The 13,711-nt window shown below is 45.1% G+C and overlaps 1 protein-coding gene across 1 annotated transcript; it reads left to right on the top strand.

Moving 5' to 3' along the window:
- The first annotated feature begins 9,371 nt into the window (after positions 1-9,371).
- Positions 9,372-13,114, top strand: LOC121834546 (trypsin-1-like). The gene is made up of 3 exons (XM_042288252.1): positions 9,372-9,453; positions 12,597-12,757; positions 12,947-13,114. Exons 1-3 carry the CDS (start codon positions 9,372-9,374, stop codon positions 13,112-13,114), a joined length of 411 nt encoding a protein of 136 aa, XP_042144186.1.
- The last annotated feature ends 597 nt before the right edge of the window (positions 13,115-13,711 follow it).

Raw genomic sequence — 13,711 nt, 5'->3', positions numbered from 1 at the left:
GGATCCCGCGGTAGTAGGCAACTGTAGGCGCACGCAGCTAGTGGCTTCCGAATTACGAGGGGTATCTCCCGGCATGGCCTTACGACATCACGGGTCTGAAATAGGCTTTTAACTGGCCTCGGTCTTTTCGATAAGCCCCTGGAGTTTATGAGTATGCCGTGCAGCTTGTGCGTGCAACGAATTCCCAACCAGGGTGTTGAACCAAAACTCTTTTCGGTTCGGTTCAGATTACCGTTTAACTCGTTCACAAACGCTCACAAATTTCGGTTTGATTGAGGTTCAGCTCCCGTGTGGAAAGAAATAACGGTTCGAATCGGTCTAGGCCGGTTCATATAAGCGTTCGAGGAAAAGTGAAAAAATTTAACCGAATATTCGCGCAAGTCTACTGCCATGAAGTGGATCACTAAGTTATAAAATAAACGCGCATTTTTTATTGATATTGTGTACTCCATCTCTTTATAGGAATGATGATCTTCAAAAATTCAAGACCTGACATGGGACTGGGTACCAATCTTTTATTCACCGAACACAAAACTAAATATATATTCTGCAAGACTGGACGAGTGCCTCTCCACAATCGTTACATGCACACGCCATATTAATTATACCGATGTGTACGCTCTACCTTGGCTGCTTAAAAAGACCGAAGGAAAAGGACATTATCCAGTATTTCCGGGCTCAATTGATGTCGTTGGCATGATAGGATGTATTTTAACTCCGAGAAGGACCTTTCCACGCTGACTTCGTGGCCGGTAGTGACAGAGCAACGAGTGCAAGTGAACATAATTCTACGCAGGGACGTTTTCTTTTCCCAAAATTCCAAGACATTGCTACATCCTGGTCACCTTTTTAAAGCCGTCCAGTAAGGTCTGGATTTCCCCAAAGATCGAAGAATGGTCGCTAAATGCATTCAGGCAGCCGCTTTCTTTTTTCATGAGTGACGCTTCGAGGTCGTTATCAGGGCATGTGGAACCCCCCGTTGTTCACGGTGCTTGAGGATGCTGTGGCTGGGCATCTTCTTTAACCCCGCGAAGCTTCCTCCATGCCAGTAGCAGATGCTGCTTTGCTCTGGACCTCTCCTCGCTTGTTAGCGTGAGATGGCATCGAGAATCAAATATAGCCGCACAAAATATGTCGCTTCCGAGCAATACCTTTTCTCGCTTTTTCATGGCAGCAGCCAGCTGATTCGCGGCCGGTGTGTCAATTGTTGACGTCTCAATTCGACACATGAGCCATGGACCGTAGAAGTCACCCGAAGTTAGATTCTCCCTTTGAAGCTGCACTGTTGCTTCCTTGACGGACGCCAGGGAGGCAACTACCATTGATTGCCAGTCTTCTTGAGCAAGACGGTGTTCATCATCGTATGCGATAAACTCGTAGCAGAACTCTCTCAGCTCCGGCAATCTTTGCATCGTGGCGCAGGTGGACATCCACCTCGTTACGCAATCCAGGATGGGTATCTTCAGATTGAGCTTCCGAAGTAGGGACAACACAATCTGTAACCTCATTTTTTTCCACAACTTTTCGGGCCTTCTGTACGATGTCACTAGCAGCTGTACACTTGAGAGCGTCATGTACAGCGAGCTGCAGCGTGTGTGCAGCACGCCTAATTCCTTTAGAAAACGTCCCCTTTTCGATAAACGGCATTTCTCTAAACTAAGACTTCTCTTTCTCTAAACCGAGCTTCAATAAAACGAGTTCGCTCTCTAAAACGGGATTCGAAAAGGGAGTTCGATGGTCCGTAGTAAACCCGAATTCGATGCTGCGTTGTTGTTTCACTGGAGCTCGATGCGCCATCCCGTCGGCGCTTCGCAGCGACTTTTTGCAGGGCGCATGGGTGCGATGACCTTGAGAGGCTCAGGCGGATTTTGTAACAGTCTGGAGCAGTGGTTATTGACCCTCGTCTTTGTAAAATATCCATACAAAAATATTTGTATTAGTGGGAACACCTTGCCCCGCAGCGCTGAGCCTCTTAATATTTCCGGCGTACAGCGCAGGGAATAGTAGCGCGAACGCACGCCCGAACCGTTTGGCGAACTGCTTAGGAACGATTCTTTTGTTTTGCTACGGATCAGGTTCAGCCCCAAAATGGCGCCGAACATTTCGGTTTGGGCAAAGTGCGCGGTTCAGTTACGGTTACGGTTCGTCACCCTGTTCCAAACTACCTAAATGCATTCCGTAAACAAGCACAACAAATCATAACGCAAGCATAATGTATTCAGAACAGATTCTGTGTTCCCGGTCCAATCAGAATGACCAGAACGAGTTTAATTATTTAAAACATGAAATGTTGGTTTTTATCTATTTTTTATTTTGTATGAAGCCCTCTCATACTAAAATTTTGTTCGTCCATTCATACGTCCGCCCGTCCCAAGTCTAGCAGAAAAATTCATGTAAGGTGAGCTATACTCCAACTCAGCTTCCCTGCAAAATTTAGAAATGAAATTAATATCAGGCAACCTGCACTGCAATTCAGTTTCTGAGTTTGACAGCACGTGGTATACACCAATAGACCGATCTCAGCAGCCTGTTTGACTACGCCACCGCTGCGCAATGCCCACCCAGGGTGCTTTCGTCTTCAGACACGTGCGACAACGTGGCTGGAGCTCTGCGCGCGTAGAGCGCAAAACGGCACGAGCGCCCTCGGGGGGTGGTTTTCATTTGAATCCATTCGCATTTCTAACTTCTCGTTTTGACCTTCTCATTTCAACCCAGCGCAAAACAACTTTCGCTTTTCTCCCTTTCTTACTTAAACCGTTCTCAAAACATACTTTCGGGTTTCGACCCTTCTCAAAACTACTTTTCTCATTTTAACCTTTCCCATTTCAAACTTTCTCAAAACATACGTTCCGGTCTTGACCATTCTCAAAGATACTTTTTTCTAATTTTAACCTTTCTTATTTCAAACTTGCTAAAAACATACTTTTTGGTTCTGACCATTCTCGAAACGAATTTTTCTCAGGTTATTCTCATTTGAACCCGTTCGCATATCTACCATCTCGTTTTGACCTTCTCATTTCAACCCAGCGCAAAACAACTTTCGCTTTTCTCCCTTTCTTACTTAAACCATTCTCAAGACATACTTTCGGGTTTCGACCATTCTCAATACTACTTTTCTCATTTTAACCTTTCTTCTTTCAAACTTTCTCAAAACATACTTTCCGGTCTTGACCATTCTCAGATTTCTTTTTCTTCTAATTTTAGCCTTTCTCATTTCAAACTTGCTAAAAACGTACTTTCTGGTTTTGATCATTCTCAAAACGAATTTTCTCATTTTAGCCGTGTACGTGATCAGGCTAGGGAAAAACAATAATTTCAGCATGCACCCACGGGAAACCGAAATAAAAGAACCAATGGCATTATGAAGTACAGGCACCAGAAGCTTTATTGCGCCTTGAAATTAGGGCTGGGCGTCGATTAAAACGTTTAACCCGATTATTTGTCACCCTTTAATCGATTAATTAATCGATTAATCGGCCTCGTTCATTTTCAAACAAAATATATTTTAAAAAAAAACTTTTTTTTTTGTTGAATTTGTGACAAATGACGGAATATACCATCTAGATTTCGAATCAGCCTCCAGGTGTAGTTGAGAACAGTTCAAAGACACTCACGCTCACAGGTTGTTACTTCAGCTGCATGAGGAAAAGAGGTTCGTTGGTACTTTCCGGTAAGAGCAACCTCCCTTGATTCCAAAGGCGTTGAAATGGACAAAGACACGTCTCCGCCATTATCTGGAGTTACATATCTCGCCCCTACAGCTTACTTTAGGCTAATATTTAGCCTCAAGTTTGCCCTTCATACGGGTGTAGTCGTCCACGTCTGCGTGGTGAAAGCGCTAAGTTTTTACCTTTTTAGTTTCGTCAAAAATTTACCGATTAACCGGTTAAAAATATTAATCGCGATTAAATCATTAATCGATTAATCAGTAGGTTAATCGATCAATTTCCCAACCTTACTTGAAATGCATCTTGGAGAATGGCATCTAGAGGTCATGCCAATCCACGACATGACGGACGACGCTAGGCAAATATACAATGATCGTAGATCTATAGGACCACTCCGACACCGGTTGTAAATAATTTGATATTCTCACAGGGCATGCCAGATGAGCATAACTTGCATTCGATGGATCACGACTAAAATTAAGAGAAAAAACTGTGCCTGGTAAGGAAGCCCTCAGGAGACGCAACATGCGCACCTGCACATTTCGAAAAAAAAAACACGCCGCATGTTTTTAACGCTTGTCTGCACCCTAACGCGTTATGACGTGCACAACCCCCAGCATTGGAACAATCAACAGCCCCCGGCGTAGACGTGCTCATTTCAAAGAGAATGCCTATAATACTCGCATTCACGACGTGACCACCGAACCCGAATTATACCAACAGCATGATCAAGGTCCCGCCCCCCCCCCCTCCCCCCCCCCCCCCCCCCCCCGAAATCTTCCACTTCGCTGGGACCTCCTGACCGCCTCCCCCTCATACAGCATTTTGTCATGGGCATCAGCCCCCCCCCCCCCCCCCCCTAATCAAAATCCTGGCTACGTGCCTGGCCATGGTAGCTACGTCAACAGACTCGGGGTGGCACGCACGCATAAGGAAAATTGTTTCATGGGCTATGCACGATATGGTGCCAATTTGCAGCCACACTCTCGGGCACTGCCGTCTGCCTCTTGCGAAATGAAGTTATGGCGGCGTCACGCATGCGCCGATGACCTCTTTGGAAACACTGCGTCCCATGCGTTTTCATAGACCCTTTTGAAAGACCATTAAGCAGAATTGATGGGCGCAAAGCATGTAATTAGATCCGAGCGCTCGTCGAACGCCGACGTAGGCCTCGTGCTCAATACATGCTCAGAGTAAGTGACCAAGCAACGGCGAACAAGCGATGTCACAGACTCTTGAAAATGGTCCATTAGAGGTGTGCCAAATGAGGTTAGAGTCGAAGAGCGCTGTGTCATTCAAAGCCTTCGCAGTACGACAAAACCCGCCACGTACGTGCTCTCTTTGCAGTGCTGAAGCTGGGCAGGGCACTGCACTGTACAAATCGAACCCCGATTCGCACACCACTAATTATAAAACTTTGGAAATAAAGCTCGCTGCGACCCTTCTTGTTTATTTTTGTCTGCGCAGAATGCGGCGTCCGTGGTGGGGCCCAGGGTACCGCAGGCGGAATTTCACAGATTGTGGGCGGAGAGAAGGCAGCGCCCCTCGAGTTCCCCTGGCAGATCTCTCTTCGGGTCTTCAACGTCACCGCCAACTACGAGAGAGGCCACACATGCGGCGGATCCATCATTAACAAACAGCACGTCATGACAGCGGCCCACTGCGTGTACGTGCAAAAAAATAATTAAGGGATGGCGTTCGTGTATTTATCAATAACGGTTATAATAGAGAGTTTCAGAATAGGAGGCCCGAACGCCTTTGGTCGCCCGAGCAGCTTGAGGTGTAGCACTGTGCACGCGCCGTGTGACCTCCCAAGCTGCTAATGAAACCCGAAGCCCAAAATGTTTCTAATACTACAAAACTTAGAAAATGAATTTTATATGACGGCAGTCGTTCTGGTGAGGTTTCGTACTGGATCCCCGGATGTGTTTTATGTAGTGTTGCCGTGGCAAGTGACGTCAAATTGTCATATGACGTCATGCACGGTATCACCCACTGATGTCTATTATCGGGGGCTGGATGGCGCATTCAGCAAACAGGTATGAAGTCACCGGAAGTAAGCGGCTTGTCCCGGAAATGAGCGCTTGGCAGGCTTTGTAACCCTTCCAAAGCTGGTCCGAGAAGCCTTGAGGGCGCTGGATTTTCTCTTGTCACGTCAAGAGAGCCTGCTTGTTGCGTAGTAAGAGCGTATGCGGACCCGAGAAGTGTCATGGGAAGCAATTCACTGTAAACATTTTGAAATTCTAGTTGATCAAGTGTGCATATGTCCCAAGTTCAAACGCCTAATTTTCGGGATTTAATTCGGAGCATGATTATTAAAACCTACTCAAAGACACCGGAGAGTACGGACCAAAACATCGACTGAATGCACTAGGAAGCCGAGAAGACGCCCAACTTCCGGGACAAGCATCAAACTTCCGGTGGCTTCACTTGCGCCCTGCTCGGAGAGCGGCTATGGGCCATCGAGCCCCCTATAATAGAGATCAGTGGTATCATCGGTAGTGACGTAGCAAGACCACGTCACGTTACGTCGTGATGTCAAGTGACGTTAGGGTATGACGCGACTTCATGGTGTTACGTGGCTTCACACTGTGCAAGACCGTTACGTTTAGCTGAATAATTTGTACGCTTCAATGGTATCAGCTCTAGTGCAATGCGACAGCACAGCTAGAATGTTTACTGGGTAGCAGTGCTTACACAAAGTAACACCAGGGTCCTTCAAACCCTACTGGTCACAAAATTTTGGCCAAAGTTTGGTGTATTGAAAAATGTATTCACACTGTACTGAAAGATAGAACAGACCGCGTAACTGGGGACAGGGTCGATAGCTGTCGCATGGGGCGCTGCTGTCACTTAAGGCAGTTACAGAGCCGAAGTCGTTTACATTAACAAGAAACGCTATGAGTGCGATGACATACTATCTCGACGTAAATCTCCCTCTTTCAGAATGGTTCGAAATTCCGACACACCTGTGGGTGGCAAGACTCCCACCAGTGCAAGTTAGATTGGCAGCCCCCTTGTCTACGCCAGCGCCGCGCGGTCGCGTACGAAGCCCTCTCATAGCGGTAAAGAGAAGTTTCGTGACCATTGCGTATTGGAGGGCTCTCGTAATACACACCGGTGCAATGCTGCAAGATTCAGTTTTATGCCGCGTTTTCAAGCATGTTCAATCTCTTTGGCACCGGCTGCTGTAGAAGGCTATAAACAACCTTAATGTTGTAAAACGCTGTTCTTTACTTAATTCAGAACAGCTGCAACTCTAACCGCTTTACACTGAGTGCAGAAAAAGTGTACCCTGCAATAATAAATATCGTTTTGAACAAACAAATAGTCAAAAAGGGCTCCCAGTTGAATCCTAAATATGGTGCGCATGCTTCACACTTTGTAGGGAAGGCAGAACACCAGCAGAATTCATCGTTGTGGTCGGGGACCAAAATCTCGAAGTTCAAGATCCCACGGAAGAAAAGATTGGTGTGCAGAAAGCAAGTAAAACCATCCTTGAAAACTCTAAAGGCATGGTTTATAAATTTTCGTTTGGGTGTAGCCGATTTCGCAGTGTCCGCTCTTGACCGATTGCGATGAGAGACTACGCTTTCAAAATGGTACCATCTGTAAGGTAGCCCTGGAACAATGACTATCTGCGTATAGATTGTTCTAATTCCTTTTATGCGTAATCTTTCACCGCGAGTTTCAAGCAATTTTGACAATGTTAGAAGCGACCTTTTGACCTGTATATATAGTACGTAGATTGTATCTCCTAAGCATATCAAAGCTTTCGGTCTACTTAAACGCAGACCGGAAGCGTTCAAGGGCAACATGTGAGATGGCGCTAGTGTAAGAGTGTGTTCTCTTGTCGCAGGCGGTCACGGGGTGGGCGAAACGCACTTCGTCACACTCAAACGCACGTGTGTGAACCAGCCTTAAGCGTCTAACATATCCTCTTTACGTTAAAAAACATAAAACAAAAAATGCATGTGAAAAAAACATATTTATATCTTATCTCAATATAATTTATATTTCTATATTTCTAACGCAAACATTTTTCATATACATTTTGCAGCCCCACAGCCAAGTTCGCAGCAGCCGAAATTAGGTTTTCAAATTAAAATGTGTTACTCCCTTGGGGGTGTTGTTCAACCTGACCCTGGACTAACACCCGAAGGAGGTTATGGCAGCACCCTTAGGATGCTGGTGGACACTCGAAAAATAGGAAGCTGACGATCTCAGCAGTATTCTACGGATAGTTCTTTTTGGGGAAATCAGCAATTCTACCAGCATCAACCACCACATGTAGCTCTCGCATGCATAGAAACAAAAACAAAAAATCTGACGCAATGCATGACGCACGAGAAAGGAATAAGGACCAGAGTGAATTCTCCATCGTCTTTCATTTTCGACATTTTAAATATACTTATTCCCACGTGATCGCCTCCGCAATTACGAAGGTTACAGGTATGCTGCTTGGTTCTCGTCAATATTTCACGTAAAGTATAATTTATCTAAGTTCAAGTGATATATCTCCAAATAAAAATCATTGGAACAATCGATACTTATTCGAGCTCGTCGCTAAACCAACCTCGGCCGAAGCGGATATCAGTGCGGCAAACACCCTTCACAAATGCAACATCATCTTATTTTATTATTGAAAATGTTGTATTAGCCTCTGAAATTCTCAACACCCTTAAGGGTGTAAACTTTCTGAGTGTGTAGCAAAGAAGCGGTCTCTATTGACTACACGCACTTTTCACTTTTTTATGCATGCAAAAATAGTAGATTTTGAGGTGGAAGCGATTTCGAAATTAATGGTGTTTTTAGTCAAATATTTTCGAATTTATAATCAAATACTTTCTGTGAGTCTTTCTCTACCGTGAACCATGCTGAAATTAAAATTCAGCTGAACTCATGAAGGTTGCTTCTAACCTTCCAGCCGTCCACTTCTAGCCTTAGTTAATTTCAATATAACTATATACCCGAACTACGATATGTAAACGGCATATTTGTTCCAGCTGTCTCAAACGAGGGGACTTTTCAATATTCTTGCTACATGCAAGTACTCTTCCTTTTATATATGACCACAAAAATAAAACCACGCACGAATGATAAAAGAAGGCTGTTCGAAGATCGCTGCCTAACATACTATTTCATAATCAAGGCGGGTAAGCCCCGTTGAGTGCGCTCCTCGCCAAGCACCTTTGCACTACGGAGAAGCAATACCCGCGGTGCTTGCGAGCTCCACCGGGTCTGTCTTCCCCGCTGTGCAAAGGTGCACGGTGAGGAGCGCGATCAATGGGGCTAACCTGCCAGGATAAGAACTTCGAAAAGTACGAATATCGCAGTTCACCTCGAAGCCAATATCAAATAGCGCATTATTCGAAACAATTCGAAAATTCGAATATTCAAACAACGTAATCTTAATTACTTTTTTTATCTTCAATTAAACTATCATTCGCAATGCAATCATTTTAAAAACTAAATAAAAACCCTTCGTGTTTTTTTTTCTATATAGGTAAAGCTTTGCACTCCATATGAGAGTCGGTTTGTTGTAGTTTCTAAGGTTTCTTGATATACGCCGTCATTTCTGTTCCTCCCCAACTAAACCAGATAACGATGCATCCACTATACAATTCGAAGACAATTACCTACGACTATGCGATCCTCAAGCTGAACAAAACCCTCGACTTCAATGGCCAGGAGAAGCATCTGATGCCCATCTGTCTTCCCACCTTAAACCAGAACTTTGATGGACAGATCTGCACCGCCAGTGGATGGGGACTTACCAAAGACAGTAAGCGAATATCGGTTAAACTCGTATGTTCAAGCTGCGTCTTTAACAAAATTGATGCACATAAGGATGTCTAAATATGTCGTATTAGTTCTGAACTAGATGGGTACAGGTCGATTTCACCTCGTTTGTTAAAATGCCTCACCATTAAAGGTGTTTATGAGTGTTGTATTTTAATGAGTATGGAATTGCCTTAAAAAACACTGACCCACTCAGAGGGTAATTTAAGTACCTGTATACGTCACAAAATTGATCACCGAATAAGCTTTCTCTCCTAATATAAATATTTTACCTTCTTATAAGCGCCGGCACACTGAGGGAGGGGAGGAGAGGAGGGTGTGTGGGGACATCAAAACACCGAGCTCTGGTTGGAATGATTAGTGGGTAAACCTAAAGCTAGCTGCCGAAGTCTCCATTACACTCGTAGAACGCGTTCCAATGCAAGAGCCAAACGCCGGACGCGACTTTCCGCTTTCTGATGCGTTCGACTAGTGCGGTAGAGACAAAGCCAGTCAAAACGCCAGAGCTCGGTGTGTTGACATCCCCGCACGCTCTCGTCCCCTCCTCTCCCTCAGTTTCTCCTTGCAATGGCCCGTGACTCATGCATCATGGAACGCTAGAAAGCAGCCTGCATGTTCGAGCCTTGCGAGCGATGCAGACGGTTTCAGAAGGGGTGGTATACATACATTAGAACCCACAACCCAGTCTATTGATTTTAAGCGGCCAGTGCGCACCGGTACGAGCAAAATGTCAAAGGTGAAGTTATTCCGATTATATTGACACGAGGGAAACCATTGACGCCGCCGAGCTCCAGTGCTTGCAACTAAGCCGACGGTGCTCGTCTGTTTCGATGTATTGCCGAAAGATGGCGCAACACGACAAACGAGAGAATGCGGCCAATGCGACGCCAGCGGCGCTTCGACCGACCATCTACGTGCAACTATAAATGCCATCCGGGCCATTTCGGCACGTATATAAATGCAGTCTGACACGGTGTTATCGTCAAGAAACTTTGAGTACCAAAGCAAGCTAGTAAAAACTAAAAAAGATTCGATATTACAAAGACTCGAGTCGCGCTGGAGGAAAGCATAATAAAATATTTTGGAAGATTGATAAAACCAAGTCGCAGCTGGGCGACCACTGCGGGAATTAGACTGTAATTTCTTTTTTTCTTTTTAGGGGTTTAACTTTGAAGCTGCGTTAGAGCGTGATGGTTCGCCTAGCGTGCACTTGCGACGGGAAAACGCGGATCTACTCTTTTTGTTTAAAAGGGTGCCTGGCCGGTCGACTAACGTATGTTAGTCGACCGGGGGAGGTAGGCGCCCATCGACGACCCCTTGCCGTTCACGAAGTAGTTGAACGCGTCTGAGGATATGTCGGTTTAAAGACGTTCTCAGGTATACGAACCAGGTGGCTCAAATAGGTAGTCGTGAAGATACACCCACGATACCTTCGGCAGCTTTGTCATTTCTTCGAGGAACTAATGCTCTTTCTTTTCGCCCAAGGAATCAAGACATGTCGATCCCGTTTAGGTAAATTTCACGAGGTACCGCAGTTAGTCCTTGGCGGTGAAACATGAAAGTACGCGCTACAAACTGCGAGTCCTCCAAAAACAAACACAAACAATAGTAAACCGCAAAAGCAACATACTTCCTCAGGAATTTCGGCTAGGTCTATTTTGTTTACCTCCGCACACCCTGTATAGAAGACGGACGCAAGCGATGGCGGACGCTAGCGCGCTGCTTTTATGGGAGCCTCTTAGGGACATTTCAGACTGTCCAAGAGTGTGTTCTAATAGCAGACAATTCCGCACGCTGCTTCGCGTCTGCTTGCACGGCTAGTAGGTGGCGTCAGGCGGCAGACTAAACGCACCCGACGTCGCAAAAGGGAGATATTCCCTTTTGCGACGTCCGGTGTACGGTGGTACGTGTTCGGTCGAGCAGCCAAACAAATCCAATGGTAATGGCCGGGGCCAACGTTCTGTGGGTGAGGACTAGAGCGAGTGGTGACCTCCACCTATATTCCATATCCCAGCGTAAATATTGCGCTAAAATGCTTTTTCTTCCGCAGAAACCTTTGATTTATAACACACATGACATACCTCTAGGTACTTCAAAAATGTGTCCATGCCCTTCTTAGTGTTCCACTAAACTAATCCTTCAAATAGATATTTCTATAAACCGCTGAATTAAAAAAAAAATTCCTCTTATTAATATTTTCGATGGGCGGATTTTGTAGAGAAGCAACATCCTGCAATAGCTGGAACCTCAGAAGTTATGAAGAAACGAGGCTATGACTTTGCATTTTCCAAATGCTTAGTAAGTTTGGTGATTTCCAATGCGTTGTCATAAAGGATGAGTGAACGTATGGCCCAATATCGTTCTTTGATTCACAGCAGCTGAAAGTATTGATACCTACCTGGTATCCTGGATTTTTTTAGACATTTTGGGCTATTGTTCTTATGACGGACTTCGTTTTCCTTTCGTGTGCCCCTACGTCCAGACGCAGCCAACGCTACAACATAATGGGACGAAGCAGACAACGCCAAAAGTGCACCATCATGATGTTCGTTACGTTTCTGTACGTCTTCTGTCATCGCTAAACCAATCAGAAAAAGAAATACCTTGTGACTTGCCATTTTCATGATGCTAGATTGGTCCCATTACCTCGTAGCGTTCGCTGCGTCTAGACAAGCGACCAACTCAATTATCTAATGTCACGCCACTAAGGTGGCGCTGGTGTCGCCACTGCACATGCGCAGATGCTTCGCCTCAGGCGAATGTGGTGTCTGCGCACGCGCAGTGCCCACACCCGGTCTGGGCAACCGCGAACTTGCTCGTAAACAGTGAGTTGGTCGATAAACACATCCGGCTCCTTTTTTTTTAAATTTAATACATATAACTTAATTTGTGCAATTAAACCAAAAAACTTTAATGTTAGGTTACAACTCCGATCAAGTTCACACTTGGTTCAACCAAGAGCTGTAGCATAGGTCTTTTTTTTTATATTTAACCTTCTAAACAAATGTTTGTATCAGGTAATGAGATGGAAGTCGTTGTTAATTTAGAGGCATGTGGTTAAATGTATATATTTCTTATTCGGCAAATAACGCGTGTTATTTTTTTACTTCGTCGCGCAACCTGCAGGGTCCCAAGGGGGAAGCACCGCGAATCCCGATCTGCTGAAAGTAGATTTGCCCATCGTGTCATACGATGAATGTAGCAGGGACTACAGAGGCATTAACCAAGTCGACAGAAACACAATGATTTGCGCGGGACTCAAAGAAGGCGGAAAAGCGACCTGCCAGGTAAGCGATCAAGTGTTCGAAAGAGCTAATAGCACCCGTCGTATCAATTTTATTTATTCATCGCTTTTTCTTTTTTTTTTTCTTTTTTTTTTTTTGGTGGGGGGGGGGGGGGGGGGCATTGAAAAGTGTTATAACGCGACCTATTATTTTTTGTGACATATTCAAAGGACCGTTGATATTAATTTTCAGGGCGATTCCGGAGGACCCCTTCAATGTGCCAGGCGTGACGGCCGCTACGTGCTGGCCGGATTGACATCATGGGGGACAACATGTGCCGCCCCAAATCAGCCGTCAGTCTTCGCGAGGGTCTCAACTCGGTTGTTCTGGATTTGGCTAAATGCTGGAGCGACTCCGTAATGGGCCCGGCCTTCGCTGCACGTCGTACACACTACTACGTCATGGGTAGTGTTTCAAGTAAACCCGGAAACAGCTAATAAACAGCAGTCAAGGCCTGCACAACTCTATAGACGACAAGGGTTAATTCATGGAAGTTTCATTTCTGCTGTGTTAGATTCACAAAACGGCCCCTGACACTTTGAATTTTATCAAATATTTATCGACGTGTCCGTCCCTGACTTTCAACGATTTTACTTTGTCCGATCGAAAAAATTAGAGGCGGTTTTTCTATCCGCATAACTAAACACGCATTGCAGGCACGTAATGCAGCTGAGACTCGGTGAGAATGTGAAGCTGGCGAGTTGGCAATAGAATGCGAAAGTTTGAGAATATGACGTTACCTGGATCAAAGACACACAAACAGAATTCATTATAAGCCAACATCCACCAAAGCCAAATGTTCATCAAACCAAGACAACATTGTGGGCGCCTGTAGCATTTATCTCAGTAGGAAAGAAACTCATTAGCAAGAAAGAACATCCTGTTTTCCTTTATGCTGACATTCGTTTTTTTTTTTACTGAAATAAATGTTACAGGCCCGTGCACAATGCAATTTTT

The sequence above is a fragment of the Ixodes scapularis genome, unplaced genomic scaffold (assembly GCF_016920785.2).
Source record: "Ixodes scapularis isolate PalLabHiFi unplaced genomic scaffold, ASM1692078v2 ptg001354l_1__unscaffolded, whole genome shotgun sequence".
In the NCBI taxonomy this organism is placed as follows: Eukaryota; Metazoa; Arthropoda; class Arachnida; order Ixodida; family Ixodidae; genus Ixodes; species Ixodes scapularis.
The sequence above is the reverse complement of the archived record's forward strand: the minus strand, read 5'-3'. Positions and strand labels throughout refer to the sequence as shown.